Genomic DNA, 17,536 nt, shown 5'->3' on the forward strand with positions numbered 1-17,536 from the left:
GAGGTGGGGGGTGTGTGTGTGTGTGTGTGTGTGTGTGTGTGTGTGTGTGTGTGTGTGTGTGTGTGTGTGTGTGTGTGGTGTGTGTGTACTTACTCTCTACAGTTCTTCTTTGACGTTTTCCTTATTGAACCTCAAAGGCTACAAGAGGGCAAGCAGGGCAAAGGGTCGTTGAGAAAGTTTTGTGGCAGCGTTGGGATCCAAAAGAAAGCGTAAGGCTTAGCGAGAGAAGCCTTTGTAGTTATTAATGGTAGGCTGGGTTTTTGGGCCCAGTGAAGACGTCTAGCTAGTGGCTAACAGTATCCATGTTAAGGCTTGTCTCTAGACATTTAGAATGCGGCAAGTATTGCTGGTCAAAACTACATTTCATTTATACTCAGGCTGACTGTCTGTAGATCGTCACTACGATGAAAACTGTTCTACTTTGACCCTGCCACAGTGTCCATTATCACGAGTCAATAGAGCCACTGGCGCTACATAACCATGACAACAAATTCCAAACGCCTGATTAACAGCTAGCTAGCTTGCGTTAGCATACAGAATATACATACATTTAATATTATAGACGACTGTATTTTTTTGTAGAGCAGATGTTAAGTTTAGTTATGGAGCACCCTTGTCTCTTTGCCTTTGAGAGGGAAGACTCCAACGATTTAAAAAAATAAAAAATCCTGGTTAGCAATTGGTAGCCAGCTTAATTCAACCTGTAATTAAACTGACTTTAGCTGAGCTGGCTATCTAGTCAATCTAATTCCAGACTAGGTCATCTATGAGAAATCAAACAAACCAATATTAATCTCTTCTCAGGAGAAAGGCAGCTTCCTCCTCCATGTTTTCTCATTTATACGAAGGATAGAATGTAATTCACTATCACGTGACAATATAATGCTCATGATGTCAATTTTGCGTTTATACTTTTTCTAACGACAACAACCAAGTTTGTAAATATAATTTCCATGATATCACTGCAACAACATGTCAATAGATGGACTAAAAACCAGCCTTTAGGTATGATAATGACAACAGAGTTGGCTAGAGCAGAATTAGCTAGCTTTCTGGCTAGAAGGCTAATGTTTAACTAGGCTAAAGCAGAACCAGATATGGCTAATGGCTACCAGGCTAATGCTTAGCTAACAGTTTGAGAAAAGCAATTAGAGGGTTGTTGTACTGAGGTGAATCATTTAGGCTATTATTCTCCTCTCCTCTTTTTAGCTGTTTTCCATGGCCACAGGTGAATTTGTCATCTGTTATTGTTGATTTTATTTCCCCATCTACTCTCTTTGTCAGTACAACACACACACACACAGAGTCACTCACCCTCAAGAGATCACACACAGGGGGTATTTTATTACTATCCCCATTAGCTGTTGAGATAGCAGCAGCTACTATTCCTGGGGTCCACACAGAACATGAAGCATGACATAATACAGAACATTAGTAGACAAGAACAGCTCAAGGACAGAACTCCATAAATTGGACGGAACTACAGAAACATTCACTTGCACTAGGAAGATACTATGTACACACAGCATGCATAATCGCTCGCCCTTCACAAACACAAGTATTCCACTCACCCCAAAGACAGGCAGACACACACACACAAACACACACCAGACACGCGAACACAAACATCCATGCCCCTGTCTTCATTCTCTGAGAAGATGTCAATGTGAGCTTTCATATAGGGGGCACTCAGTCAGTGGGAGGTCGACTGCTGACAAAAGGCCCCTGTCAGCCATTTTGGTGGCCGACATCACCGTGGCAGATTTTGGTAGCTTCCTAAATGGCAACCTATTCCCTTTATAGTGCACAACTTTCTTTTACCAGGACCCATAGGTATACCCATAGGGCTCTGGTCAAAAGTAGTGCACTATGTAGGGAAAAGGATGTCATTTGGGACACGGCCTTAAACAGTAATGAGGTTCAGTCAGGTTGGATTCTCCTGTCAGTAAACACAACTGTCTTTTGTCCACCTCTCCGTTTGTCCTGTCACGCACATTGGTGATCCGCTCAGAAAATTGAAATTTCTGAGTCCCCTCCATTGTAGTATTGTCGATCACGGTGATGGGATGAAATGGGATTTGGAAAGAGACAGATTGATAGGTGTGTGTAGTGGGAGTGGATATGTGTGTGTGCCTGTGTGTGTGTTTATGCATGTGTGCGAGTATTTTTGTTCATTCCACAGCCATATTGGAAACGTTTTGTACACTTTGTTGCTCAGCCCTCTCAGAATGCCTTCTGTATTGTGTGTGTTGCATGGGAGAACGTGTGTGCGTGCGTGTGTGTGTGCGTGTGCGTGCGTGCGTGTGTGCGTGCGCGTGCGTGTGCGTGGTGTGTGTGTGTGTGTGTGTGTGTGTGTGTGTGTGTGTGTGTGTGTGTGTGTGTGTGTGTGTGTGTTTTTGGGACCGGAGTAGCTGCGAGGGTGTTTTTTGAAATCATGATTTGTAAATACATTTTCATATTGCAAACAAGTTTTTGATAAAGTATTATACAATCCAGTAAAAGAAAAATATGTACATAAGATTTTAGATAAGAAGAAAGTGTTGATGACAGTATATTAATTTATTTGTATAAAAGAGCATTGCATTCCCTGATTGTACGAAATATGAATTATCCACCCAAGTGTTTTGTGTTGTTACTTGGTCTTGCTTCATTTGATATCCTTTTCTCTTTCCAAATGTGTACTTCTTTATCAGTACAAGTAATACAACGTGGTTCCCCCCATATCTCATTGTTTCTCAACCCCAGTGTTTATAATATGGAGGATTGTTTTCTCGTGCCTTTTTTTTCTTCTCTTTTATTTGTACTGCTGTTTCGCTGTGGGAGATGGGTTCTTTTCAAGCAACTTCTGTACATGCAAATAAGAACATCTGTATACAGAATTGACAAAATGGTCTTGCTCGCCTTTTTATTATTTCATGAAGTTGTTCTTAAATATCTATATATTGATATATAAAACTTTATTGCAAATCTCTTCCCTGTGTCTTTCTTTTGTTCCATCTGCTTCTCTTAATATTTGTATCTTCATATGTTTACACACATTATTTCTGTCAAGAGCACCTATCAAGACACCCAAATACATTAGACTGACCAAGAATCTCTGGGACTTTCGGCATTGTCTTATGTGGACTGCGTCTGCACTGTAGTTATAGAGTAGTCCATTTGCGATGCGTTATGTTAAAATGGCGGAGCTGGCGGAAGACACTGGACATTTCAGGTGTGTATTCAAGAGCAGGGAGTAGAGTGGCCTCGAGCAAACAGACTTCACATCGTTGCTAATTAGCAAAACTTGTCTCATTCCACAAGGATGCTAACTTTTGAGGCAGCGTTTGACAGCCGAAAGTTAAAATCACCATTAATCTGCATAGTTCCTTTATGATCCCCATTTAAACAGGAAATCATGCAGGATGCATAGGGAGCCCAGTTGAACTTTGGGCAGACAGGGATGCGTCACAGATGTTGGTCCTCCAGACTAGAGCCCAGATGGACACCTTAAATCTGAGCCCCGTGAACACCGGCTGGGGATGATGGGAGAGGATGGAGCTCTTCATCCTACTGTGACAGTGATGCATCACACACACCATATACTGTATGAATATAAATGACATACAGTATGTCTCTCTTTATATTTACTTGGTATTGCAGTTGTTGTTGGATTCTGTAACAGGGATGGAAGTGTGTGTGGTTGTGTGTTGGTGTGCTTGCATGCTTATGTGCGAGCGAGCGTGTGTGTGTGTGTGTGTGTGTGTGTGTGTGTGGCTGTAATAGATACAGTATAGTGCTGACTCAGTCTCTTCTTTGTGTGACGGGGATGCAACACTGCAGGCGTGGGGTCAGTGTGACAGATAGCAACAGGCATCCTGGGGATCCCATGGGGAAATGTGGGGCTTTGCTGCCATGGTGATAAAGCCAACCACGTGCACACACACACATTCTCTCTTTCACTATCACACACACTGCCTCTATCTCAGCCTTATTTCTCACACACAATTTCCATCTCTCCATGCAGCCAAGCCTCACACATACATACACATACCAGCATAGAGAATGAGACCTACCGGTCCAGTGCCAAGAATTCATATCGTCTATTATGGCTGACAGGGCATTGAATTTCAAAGTGTAAGCGCAAGGTGGATTACTTTGAATGCTTGTATGATTATTATAATACTAGTAATGGATTTGGAGCTTTTTGTAAATTTGCTAAAAGCATTTTGGCATTTCATGGGGGCGGACTCACCTTATCCAGACGCACTACTACCAACGAGTAGCACTCACCCAGAAAGAATTGTGTGTCATATTACAAAGGGATTGTATATCTCCTAATCTCGTACGTACAGAATGTATGTGTCTGAATTGAAAGACATTCAGTCAGGACAGCATTCATTGCATGCGTGCAGTTATAACAGTATGGAAAAGTAGCGCCATCAGCTGGCCATTACATAGACAGTACAATGGATGTGATGTGTTTTCCCCCATATCAATACAAAATCATTGGCAAACATCAGACATTTTATTCAAACTGTCATATGTCAGCAATCTTGCTTAGCTTTAAGAGTAATGCATACAAAATGAGTAGAGAAATCCACTGTCTGGTTTGTCTATAATGGATATTGATAATAATGAAACAAACTTTACCAGTATAGCGCACTGATATTTTAAAATGCATGCAACATTTTGCTGATAGTGGGAAACAGTTCAATCCAGACAAGCATCAATGTAAATGTACTGCATATTTACTGTAATAATTATCTCTAGCTGAATGAAATGCCCAGGGGGTAGTGGTGCAGACCTGAATACCAACTAGATTCGATTTCTCTGAGATTTCTATATTATCTAACACAGTTGCTCTCTTCCCTGTTGCACATGGTAGAGATGGTGTAAGGCTGAGTCAAAATAATACATATTAAAAATAGAAGTCCCACAACAAAGGCCATGTGAAGGGATGTAAAGGCATTGACACACAGATAGAGCATTGTCACTCCCCTAATGCCATACAGAGGATAGCATAACGGCACTGAAACGTATACAGTACCAGCAGAGCAATCAACCCATCCACCCATTTGGTGGTCCAGCATATACTGTAATAATGGATTTTCGAAAAGAACACAGGGATAGACGGCTTGAGGTCTCAAGGGCCGCAGTTTGGCTGTTAGTTTTTTTTTAAATCTCCCATTGTGGAACTCGGCTGACGAGTTCACTTTGCTATTTGCCCAGGTAGGAATAGACACCTGGATCAATTTGAATAGGACAAAAACCAGCAGACAATATCGCCCTCCAAAGTTTGGAGCTGTGCACGCCTGTCATAATAACACTGGCACACAAGAGTCTTAAAATAAAATGTTTTCCTGTCCAGGAACAGGAAGTGAACTGAAGAGCTAACTCCAAGCATGGTTGGGAATAGTGAATGACATTGACCTCCCAACCTGAACCTTAGTGGCCCAAGATGGAAATGAGAAGAGAGACGGGCCACCTCCGAATCAGACGAGCAGAGGTGAGGGATCTTCGGTTGTGTCTGAAATGGCACTCTGTTCCCTACTGTATAGTGCACTACTTTTGGCCAGAGCCTAGTACTTGAAGTCAGTGAGAAATGCTAACATGACATGCTGAGCTCAGTAAGTGGTGAGTGTTGGAGAAGTCAAGTGACAGCCAGAAGGCTACCAACACAGTTTTCTACCATAGCTTTTAGATGTACTTAGCTAATTAGGTTGTAGTCAAAAGTGCACTATATACAGTAGGGAAAAAGTTGCCATTTAGGATTGGACGTTCCTTGCACTGTGGCGTCTGTGTCTTTGACCTATCCACGGGAACAGGGGGGGTCAAGGTCTCAGAGAGATGTCCCAGCGTGTGTGTGGTGGGCCTGGATGAGGGCTGTGATGTCACCGTAGGACCCCTGCTGGGCCACGAAGAGGGCCGTGCGACCACGCTGGAAGAGGAAAAGAGGCGGAAGAAAGCAGAGAAGGTCAACACTTGAGGTATGCACTAAACAGTTTAAACCATTCTGGTTTATGTGAAGGCATTGTTTCCCAAACCTCTCCTCGAGTACCTGCATTTTTTTGTTTCTTTTCCAGTACTAACACAGCTGATTCAACTAATGAAGGGCTTGATGATTAGTTAACCAATTGAATCAGGTGTGCTCGTACTAGAATACATCAAATAAGTGGAATGGGTGGGGGTACTTGAGGAAAGGTTTGGCACACACTACTAAGGTATATTACCATGCTAAACGACAGTGATATAGACAACATGAGAGAGAACGGTAGAGTGCACATTCCCGGGTGAATTAGAATTTATACAATTAACACTTTTGCATCTAGGATAGTGTCAATTCAAGGCAGGAGGCCCTTAATCGTGAGAGCTTTCCTCTCTCCTCTTTTTAGTGAGCTAAGCGTGACCGCCTGGCTAACGCTCTGCTAGCTCTCTGAGGATTAATGAAGCCTATTGTAGAGGCAAACCTCACTGGGCTACGTCGAGCTAATCGCTGAGTCAAGGGATGCCCCCCAACTGGCACCCTATTTCCTATTTAGTCCACTACTTTTGACCAAGGCCCATAGAGAATAAGGTTCCACTTGGGACGCAGCCGAGGTATTTGGGCTTTGAAATGCTTCAAATAGCCTAAGCTGCTCTTTCAGCAAAGGCGCTAATTCTAGTGAGGAAAAGAGGACTGACATCCTGTTCACACTGAATCTTATAATGGCAATACTTGAGGCGCTCTTATTCCCCCAAGGGCGTATTTTGTATACTTGTCCACTAGGTGGCATAGGGTCTGGATGTTAGATGTATTGCTTACTCCTGAAGTCGTGGTTAGTAACTGAGGGCTTGCAGGGGGGTGGGGGATTGTGTGTGTGCGTGTGCGTGTGTGTGTGTGCATCCATATCTGTGTTTGTGTGTATGATAAAGTGCACTGTCAATCTGTTTCTCTTCCTGAGTTGTCCAACAGGCACAATGAGAGCCAGTGACATACTGCAGGCATTGACTTCCTGTTAGCACCAGATACCAAATCCTGACCTACTGCACAGGGAAAAACCTGTTTAAGATGCTACTACACACTATGCGTGTAGTGTGTGTGTCTATGCACATGTGTTTGTGTATTCTCTAGTCTATCCATCCAACACTCACCTGGTCTGTGAGGCTGGTGTCACACTCAGCCCTCTCCAGCAGAAGCCGGGCAACGTGTGTGTGGCCCCTCTCACAGGCACACATGAGGGCCGTGGCCCCCTGGCGGTCCTGGACATTGGGGTCGGCCCCGCAGCGTAGCAGCAGACGCACCATCAGGCCCCGGCCATGTCTCACTGCTAGCATCAGAGCTGTCTGACCCCCCTGGAGGGAGAGAGACAGGGAGAGGGATGAGGAGGGCCAAGCGGAGAATCATCTCAATATGCCGAGCTGAAACTGACTGGCCATAAGGAAGTTGTGGTAAATTCCTGGTGGGATGGTTCATCTTTAGGCCAGTCTTATGGGATAATATTTTACTGTGTGTTTAAAAGAGAGAGAAACAAAGTATGCAGGCTAGGCCTATGGTGGTCATGAAATTTTGTCCGCCGGTTATTGTTATGCAAAAGACTTCCGGTCTCATGGTAATTGACCCGTTAATGAACATAAACACGTTTAGCATCTCCAGGTCTCCACGCTTACAAGCCGCTGATGCACATCTTTGGAACATTTGAAAAAGTTGAATAAATCAATTTAATATACACCATCACAATAAATCCATGATTTATTTTAGGCAGGTCTAAAGAAACCTTATGATATGAAGAAAATGTATTTCAGAAGAACAGAAAATTAGTTGGTCTACTGTATGTTATCTGGCTATGTGCCGTGCCATAGGCTGTAGGCTGGTTCATTTAGCAGACAAGAGATGCTTATGCCATTATTTTAAATTATATGATTTTATAGGAAGAAGAATATAATTGATCTTAGCTGAATAAAATAGAAAGGATATATATCCCATTCTGTAGAGAGTGCTCATATGATGTGGATATGTTGAGCATGAAAGTGATCATTTGAAACAGGTCCTATCTGCTAGATTTTGAGTTATTTGGCAACTTTAGTTGGGTATGATGCAAACCTTAGAATGTCTTAGAAATCAAAACATACCTATGGGGTATGCATAAACTCTAATATGCGTATGGGTGTTTTAAATTGATCTTCAAATTGATCATCACAGTGAGGTGAGTTTTAAAAGCATGATCATGTTTTGATGACAAGTGTTTGATGTGGTTTTCGACTGCATTTGCATTGATGTCATAGTGGGTAGAGGGACAGTAGAGCCCTGAGTATCAGCCCATTAGTGACCTGATGGTCGTTAGCGAGTTGGGTACTACCAACGCATGTCCAGAGTGCATAAGAGAAGATTACCGTGATGGTCACGTGGAATTTTACTGCAGTCATGACTCATGACTACCGGTGTGGCAGTAATACAGCCACCGCAACAGCCCTAGGCGCGGCCCATGGGTCCGTTAAGACATGTTATTATGGTTTTAGTGTAATTTGGTTTTTGAGTAATTATGGAGAAGATTGAAGCTCTCTCTGTATGTGAGAGGAGATGAGAGGACAGAGGTCCAGGCAGCAGGAGAGAGCTCATGATAACCTCCAGTCTTCTGTAGCCATGCCAGAAACATAAGGGTGTTCATGCTCCAGTACCTTAGCCTGGTTAAACCAGACTGAATGCTGCTCTGAAACAATGGTGAGCACAGTGTTCATTCTGGTGTAACCAGGCTACCGGTTTCTCCCACTGCTCTCGGTGGTACAGAGGTGATTCATCCTAACCCTGGCCGCATGGGAGCGCTGTAAAGGTCAACTCGATATCTCCTCTCTCCAAAGCAGAGCTGTAAGCCTCTGTTTATTAAAGCCATATTACCCTCTGTGTGAGCAGCTTGACAGACCACTGGCCCTTGGTGCGGATTCATATGGTTTATAGTTTATAGTCTGCGACATGAACATTGAAATCTATTATTATTCTAAAAAGGACTCACTGCACAGGTCCAATTTACTGTACATGACTTTGATGTTTCATAGCTATAACCACCATGTTACTGTATGTAACTCTGAAACACCCACTGTGGATTGTTGGAGCCATTCTCGTCTATTGCTTTGTGTTATGGAACCGTTTGGACAACTCACAGTTATACATTTGGAATACTAAGATACTTGGACGTATAGTACATTATGTGCCATATAAGAGTGTTAGGATGAAGTATGAGGTGTGTACTTGGCAGTTATAGAGGTAGTGACCTGGCTGGCTCGAGCGTTGACGTCCCCCAGCTCCATGAGCCTGCGGACCACCTCCATGTCCCCAGAGCCGTCAGGGGCCGTTAGGGAGGCCAGCATCACCGTTGTGTACCCAGCCTTGTTCTGGAGGTCCACCTCACACACACCTGTATGGGGAAGGGCAAACACACACACACACACATTTAGGAACACATACGGTGTATTGGAATGCTCAATACACAATGTCAACTTGTGTTTTTGCTGAATTGTTCTATGAGGCTATAAGGCAACATGGTCTATCATCAGTGGATGAACAGATATGGAATCATAAGTACAAATGTATAACCATTTAGATAAACAGAATTCCATACAATAAGTGTTTATACTCACTCACTCACTCACTCACTCACTCACTCACTCACTCACTCACTCACTCACTCACTCACTCACTCACTCACTCACTCACTCACTCACTCACTCACTCACTCACTGTTTTACCTTAGATTGCCCCATAGCTGTGTAATAACACACCACAGTGGTACCAACCTGTGTCCAGTAGCAGGCTGACGATGGGGTAGTTGGCATGGGATACGCTGTAGTGCAACACTGTGTTGCCGTTGTCGTCCGCCATGTTAACAAGGAAGGGGAGGAGCGAGGGCGTGGCCTTCCTCACCTCTCTGAGGTACACAGACACGGTATTGGCCAAGGAGTCCTCCTCAGCCGCCACCCGGAACCAATCTCGGAACAGCACCACCAACGCCCGCCTCTGGGGAGCAGATTAAATTTGACCGTTTTTCTCCCCAAAATGGAGGGTAAGCTGGTCCAAGATCTGTATCTGAGGGCAACTTCTATTCATAATGCTTGGATATTTCCGAGAGAAAATGCATACAGCAGATAGACAGTTTGAGGCTAATAGCACTAATGAAAGTGTCCGTGCTGACCACCCTACAACATAGCCTTAACAACATCCAGCATGCTTTATCTGACCTTCACCTACTACTCAATACCAACAAAATGATGTGCTCTTCAACCGGAACCTACCTGCCCTCCTAACATTCTCACCCTGAAATGGTCTGAGCTAGAGTACTGTATACCGACACTTATAAATATCTTGGTATATGGCTGGACTGATCACTCTCATTCCATACCCACGTCACCCACCTTAAGTCTAAAGTTCAATCCAGAATTTGGTTTCCTCTACTTCAACAAAACATCCCTCACCCACACTGCCATGCGCATCCTTGTAAAAATGACCATCCTGCCAATCCTGGATTATGGCAATGTAGTTTACAGGCTTGCCCCCAAAACCTCCCTCAATAAACTAGACGCCATTTACCACACTGCCAACCGCTTTCCCACTGGGCACAGACATCAATTCAACGTCTATACTACATTAGTTGAATTCAAATGACGTGGAAACAACATTGATTTAACCAGTGTGTGCCCAGTGGGTTGTTACCAGTGCCCCTTTCAACACTCATCACTGTGACCTTTGCACCCTGGTCAACTGGCCCTCATTACATACAGTACACGACGCCAGACCCACTGGTACCAATTTATTTACAAGTCCCTCATAGGCAAGTCCCCCCTCTACCTCAGCTCACTCCTCAACATCTCCACTAACAATAGCATCCTGCGCTCTGTTACTGTAGATACAGTGCCTTGCAAAAGTATTCAGACCCCTTGGGTTTCTTCACATTTTGATTGTGTTACAAAGTTAGATTAAAATGGACTTAATTGTCTTTTTTGTCAACAATCTACACAAAAGACTCTGTAATGTCAAAGTGGAAGAAACATTTTTTCTTTAATGATTAATAAACGCCATTGCATACGTATTCAGCTACCTGAGTCAATACATGTTAAAAACACCTTTGGTAGCAATTACAGCTGTGAGTCTTCTTGGGTAAGTGTCTAAGAGCTTTGCACACCTGAATTGTGCAATATTTCCCCATTATTCTTTTCGAAATTCTTCAAACTCTGTCAAGATTTTGGGGATCATGGCTAGACAGCAATTTTCAAGTCTTGCCATGTATTTCCATGCAGATTTAAGTCAAATTTGTAACATGGCCACTCAGGAACATTCACTCTTTTCTTGGTAAGCAACTCCAGCGTTGTTTTGGCCTTGTGTTGTAGGTTATTGTCCCGCTGAAAGGGGAATTCCTCCCCCGGTGTCTGGTGTAAGGCATACTGAAGCAGGTTTTCCTTAAGGATTTTGCCTGTGCTTAGCTCCATTCAGTTTCTTTTCATACTGAAAAACTCCCCAGTATTTGCCAATGTCAAGCATACCACTATGTTTTAAAATAAGGAGGCAATTACTCCGTGATGTGTTGTATTAGATTTGCCCCAAACATAAGGCTTTGCATTTAGCCCAAAAACTATTCCTTTGCTGTGTTATTTTTTTGCAGTATTACTTTAGTGCCTTGTTGCATACAAGATGCATGTTTTGGAATATTTTTATTCTGTATTTTATTCTGTATTTGTATTGTTATTTTCACTTAGATCATTATTGTGAAGTCACTACAATGTTTTTGATCCATCCATAGTTTTCTACCATCACAGCCATTCAACTCTGTAGCTGTTCTAAAATCACCAATGGCCTCATGGTAACATCCCTAAACAGTTTCATTCCTTACCTGCAGCTCAGTTCAGAAGGACGACTGTATCTTTGTGTCTGGGTGGTTTAATAGATAATCCACAGCATAATTATTAACTTAACCATAAAGATATATTCAATGTCTGATTTGTTATTGTTACCCATCTACCAATCACTGACCTTCTTTATGAGGCTTTCAAAAATCTCCCTGGTCTTTGTAATTGAATCTCTGCTTGAAATTCAATACTTGACTGAGGGACCTTACAAATGTTGTATGTATTTATTTATTTTAATTTCACCTTTATTTAACCAGGTAGGCTAGTTGAGAATAAGTTCTCATTTACAACTGCGACCTGGCCAAGATAAAGCAAAGCAGTGCGACACAAACAACAACACAGAGTTACACATGGAATAAACAAACATACAGTCAATAACACAATAGAAAAAAAATCTATATACAATGTGTGCAAATGAGGTAAGACTAGGGAGGTAAGGCAATAAATAGGCCGTAGAGGCGAAGTAATTACAATTTACCAATTAACACTAGAGTGATAGATGTGCAGAAGATGAATGTGCAAGTAGAGATACTGGGGTGCAAAGGAGCAAAAAAATGGGGATGAGGTAGTTGGATGGGCTGTTTACAGATGGGTTATGTACAGGTGCAATGATCTGTGAGCTGCTATGACATGTGATGCTTAAAGTTAGTGAGGGAGATATGAGTCTCCAGCTTCGGTGATTTTTGCAATTTGTTCCAGTCATTGGCAGCAAAGAACTGGAAGGAAAGGCAGCCAAAGTAGGAATTGGCTTTGGGGGTGACCAGTGAAATATACCTGCTGGAGCGCGTGCTACGGGTGGGTGCTGATATGGTGACCATCGACCTGAGATAAGGCAGGGCTTTACCTACCAAAGACTTATAGATGGCCTGGAGCCAGTGGGTTTGGTGACGAATATGAAGCGAGGGCCAGCCAACGAGAGCATACAGGTCGCAGTGGTGGGTAGTATATGGGGCTTTGGTGACAAAACGGATGGCACTGTGATAGACTGCATCCAATTTGCTGAGTAGAGTGTTGGAGGCTATTTTGTAAATGACATCGCCGAAGTCAAGGATCAGTAGGATAGTCAGTTTTACGAGGGTTGTTTGGTAGCATGAGTGAAGAATGCTTTGTTGCGAAATAGGAAGCCAATTCTAGATTTAATTTTGGTTTGGAGATGCTTAATGTGAGTCTGGAAGGAGAGTTTACAGTCTAACCAGACACCTAGGTATTTGTAGTTGTCCACATATTCTAAGTCAGAACCATCCAGAGTAGTGATGCTGGACGGGCGGGCAGGTGCGGGCAGCGATCGGTTGAAGAGTATACATTTAGTTTTACTTGCATTTAAGAGCAGTTAGAGGCCACGGAAGGAGTGTTCTATGGCATTGAAGCTCGTCTGGAGGTTAGTTAACACAGTGTCCAAAGAAGGGCCAGATGTACACAGAATGGTGTTGTCTGCATAGAGGTGGATCAGAGAATCACCAGCAGCAAGAGCAACATCATTGATGTTGTCGGCCTGAGAATTTAACCCGAGAATTTAACCCTGTGGTACCCCCATAGAGACTGCCAGAGGTCCGGACAACAGGCCCTCCGATTTGACACACTGAACTCTGTTTGAGAAGTAGTTGGTGAACCAGGCGAGGCAGTCAATTTCAGAAACCAAGGCTGTTGAGTCTGCCGATAAGAATGTGGTGATTGACAGAGTCGAAAGCCTTGGGCAGGGCGATGAATACGGCTGCACAGTATTGTCTTTAATCGATGGCGGTTATGATATTGTTTAGGACCTTGAGCGCGGCTGAGGTGCACCCATGACCAGCTCGGAAACCAGATTGCGTGGCGGAGAAGGTACGGTCGGATTCAAAATGGTCGGTGATCTGTTTGTTAACTTGTCTTTCGAAGACTTTAGAAAGGCAGGGTAGGATAGATATAGGTCTGTAACAGTTTGGGTCTAGAGTGTCTCCCCCTTTGAAGAGGGGGATGACCGCGGCAGCTTTCCAATCTTTGGGGATCTCAGACGATATGAAAGAGAGGTTGAACAGGCTAGTAATAGGGGTTGCAACAATTGCGGCGGATAATTTTAGAAAGATAGGGTCCAGATTGTCTAGCCCAGCTGATTTGTAGGGGTCCAGATTTTGCAACTCTTTCAGAACATCAGCTATCTGGATTTGGGTGAAGGAGAAATGGGGGAGGCTTGGGCAAGTTGCTGTGGGGAGTGCAGGGCTGTTGACCGGGGTTGGGGTAGCCAGGTGGAAAGCATGGCCAGCTGTAGAAAAATGCTTATTGAAATTCTCAATTATCGTGGATTTATCGGTGGTGAAAGTGTTTCCTATCCTCAGTGCAGGGGGCAGCTGGGAGGAGGTGCTCTTATTCTCCATTGACTTTACAGTGTCCCAGAACTTTTTGGAATTAGTGCTACAGGATGAAAATTTCTGCTTGAAAAAGCTAGCTTTTGCTTTACTAACTGCCTGTGTATATTGGTTCCTAACTTCCCTGAAAGTTGCATATCGCTGGGGCTATTCGATGCTAATGAGGTACGCCACAGGATGTTTTTGTGCTGGTCAAGGGCAGTCAGGTCTGGAGTGAACCAAGGGCTATATCTGTTCCTGGTTCTACATTTTTTTGAATGGGGCATACTTATTTAAGATGGTGAGGAAAGCACTTTTCAAGAATAACCAGGCATCCTCTACTGACGGGATGAGGTCAATATCCTTCCAGGATACCCGGGCCAGGTCGATTAGAAAGGCCTGCTCGCAGAAGTGTTTTAGGTAGCGTTTTAGGGAACTCATGTCAACCCCTATTATTTAACACAGAGTGAGTCCATGTAAGTTGTGATTTGTTAAGCCACATTTTACTCCTGAAATAATTTAGTCTTGGCTAAACAAAGGAGCTAAATACACTGAACAAAAATATAAATTCAACTAAGATTTTACTTAGTTACAGTTCATATAAGGAAATCAGTTAGTTGAAATGAATTCATTAGGCCCTAATCTATGGATTTCACATGACTGGAAATACAGATATGCATCTGTTGGTCACAGATACCTTAAAAAAAAGGTAGGGGCGTGGATCAGAAAACCAGTATCAGGTGTGAACACCATTTGCCTCATGCAGTGCCGGACTTCTCCTTCACATAGAGTTATTCAGGCTGTTGATTGTGGCCTGTGGAATGTTGTCCCACTCCTTTTCAATGGCTGTGCAAAGTTTCTGGATATTGGCGGGAACTGGAACACACTATCGTACACATCAATCCAAACATGCTCAATGGGTGACATGTCTGGTGAGTATGCAGGCCATGGAAGAACTGGGGCATTTTCAGCTTCTAGGAATTGTGTACGTGATGGTGGTGGATGAATGACTCGACAATGGGCTTCAGGATATCATCACGGTGTCTCTGTGTATTCAAACTGCCATCGATAAAATGTAATTGTGTTCGTTATCCGTAGCTTATGCCTGCCCATTAAGTCTGCTGTGTTGCCTTGGACTTTTCATACCATAACCCCACCGCCACCATCGAGCACTCTGTTCACAACCTTGACATCAGCAAACCGCTCACCCACACGACGCCATACATGTGGTCTGCGGTTGTGAGGCCAGTTGGACTTACTGCCAAATTCTCTAAAGTGACATTGGAGGTGGCTTATGGTAGAGAAACAAAAATGAAATTCTCTGGTGAACATTCCTGCAGTCTGCATGCCAATTGAACACGCCCTCGAAACCTGAGACATCTGTGGCATTGTTGATTGGCATTTTATTGTTCCCAGGACAAGGTGCACCTGTGTAATGATCAGCTTCTTGCTATGCCACACCTGTCAGGTGGATGGATCATCATGGCAAAGGAGAAATGCTCACTAACAGGGATGAAAACAAATTTGTGCACAACATTTGAGAGAAATAAGCTTTTTGCGTGTGTGGAACATTTCTGGGATCTTTTATTTCAGCTCATGAAACATGGGACCAACACTTTACATGTTGCGTTTATATTTTTGTTCAGTGTAACTATGCAACGACTATATTTTTGTTAGAATTTCTCTTCCACTTTGACGTTAGTGTTCTGTGTAAATTCTTTACAAAGAAATACTATTAAAATCCATTTGAATCCACTTTGTAACACAATTAAATGTGGCACTGTATATCACACAGGTCATTCCCAAAGCCCGCACATCCTTTAGCCGTCATTCATTCCATTGGAACGAGCTGCAAAAGACCGTCAAACTTGACACATTCATCCCACCACACTCCTTCAAAAACATATTAACTGAGCTGCTATCTGATCAATGTACCTGCTGATCATTAAGTCTGCTGTGTTGCCTTGGACTTTTCTGCTCCCACTGTGAATATTTCTTACCTTTCCTCTGTATAGTGTCTTTTTATTTATTTTTTGTGTTATTTTGTGTTGTCCTGTTCACTGTTGCGATGTTATGCCTCTTGGCCAGGTCACTATTGTAAATGAGAATTAGTTCTCAATTGACTTATCTGGTTAAATATAGGTGAAATAAAAGAAAGAAATGAGGTGCATAACTATCCTCTTCCATTCAATAAATGAAAAAGGATGCTGTCACAAATTGTGTTCATCTTTAAGACACTGTGTTTGGTAGTGCCTAGTCTATCTTAACAGATATTCACAGAGCTTTTGAATAATGCTTGTGTAATTAGGTTGTGCCTATATGCCAATATTTAAGTGTATTGCTGTACCATGCGTACCATTTCATCATTGGGGTTATCCATGTTGTCCATGTGATCTTTGAGGAAATTACACGCTGCTATGAACTCTCCATCTACAGTGTCCCTATGAGGAAAGACAATCATTAGCCCCATGAGTTGGATTGTCAGCAATATTCATATACTCTCACTAACATCAATAAATTATAATAAATATTGCGTTTTTTCATAGTCTGAAAAAGAAATCATGGCACTCTTCAAAATGTGAAAATTGCTAAATAAATATGCCCAAATGTTAACTGGCAGATCCTCAAATTGTATAATTCATGAACAAAAAAAATATAAAGATATACTCAGTTCCCTTCACCTGTCTTTCAGTTCATGTTTGGAATCTCTGTTTGGGTCTGGTTCTGCCTCCATAGGTTCCTCTTTGTTGGTGTCTATCTTGGCCTGTTTTTGGCCAGCTTTCCGATTTTCACCACTATCTGTATGTGAGTCTGGATGTACATATTGAGTAGTTTGGTCCATTGGATTGGTTCCTTCCATCATCTCTTGACTTGGGTCTCCCTCTTTCTGGTCTCCATGGTTGGAACCACCATGTTCTGCAGGTTTCTCTACCATCTCCCCAGGGTAGAGTTGTCCTTCTGGCTGTTGCTGTAGGTCGGAGATGTCCACATTCTCATGGCTCTTACTGTCCAAATCCTCATTTGGTGTTGTTTCAAAGCTAAACACGTGTAAAAAAAAATCAGACACTACAGTGTCATTATGAACCAATGTGCTTTGCCATTATAGCCATCATGATGGGTTTTTATACTGTAGCTGAACGCAGACAGTACAAAATGAGTGTTACTGCACAGTGAAATCGTCAGGGTTAGCCATAAGTTGGTCATAAATTCAAAGGGTGATGCTCAAGTTAGTTATTTGTCAACAATAAACAGCAGGAGCCTTGTGTCTTACCCGCTGTTAACACCCGCAAAGTGGAGGTTCTTTGACGTCTGAGCACCGCCATTTCTCTTCATGATAGATTTCGGGGCTAAGAGAGAAAAAG

The 17,536-nt window shown here is 42.9% G+C and overlaps 1 protein-coding gene across 1 annotated transcript in view; it reads right to left on the reverse strand.

The window, feature by feature from the left end:
• Positions 1 to 4,488: 4,488 nt before the first annotated feature.
• LOC106568717 (KN motif and ankyrin repeat domain-containing protein 4) overlaps positions 4,489 to 17,536 on the reverse strand; it is a 31,537-nt gene continuing 18,489 nt past the window's right edge. Inside the window, exons 4-10 of the mRNA XM_014139296.3 lie at positions 17,446 to 17,521; positions 16,856 to 17,212; positions 16,531 to 16,615; positions 9,751 to 9,970; positions 9,229 to 9,371; positions 7,114 to 7,314; positions 4,489 to 5,920 (exon numbers count right to left, since the gene is read on the reverse strand). Coding sequence (XP_013994771.3) covers positions 5,822 to 5,920; positions 7,114 to 7,314; positions 9,229 to 9,371; positions 9,751 to 9,970; positions 16,531 to 16,615; positions 16,856 to 17,212; positions 17,446 to 17,521 — 1,181 coding nt within the window. The 3' untranslated portion in view covers positions 4,489 to 5,821. The remainder of the gene's footprint in view (positions 5,921 to 7,113; positions 7,315 to 9,228; positions 9,372 to 9,750; positions 9,971 to 16,530; positions 16,616 to 16,855; positions 17,213 to 17,445; positions 17,522 to 17,536) is intronic.

This window comes from Salmo salar, chromosome 14, assembly GCF_965601325.2.
Source record: "Salmo salar chromosome 14, fSalSal1, whole genome shotgun sequence".
Classification (NCBI taxonomy): domain Eukaryota; kingdom Metazoa; phylum Chordata; class Actinopteri; order Salmoniformes; family Salmonidae; genus Salmo; species Salmo salar.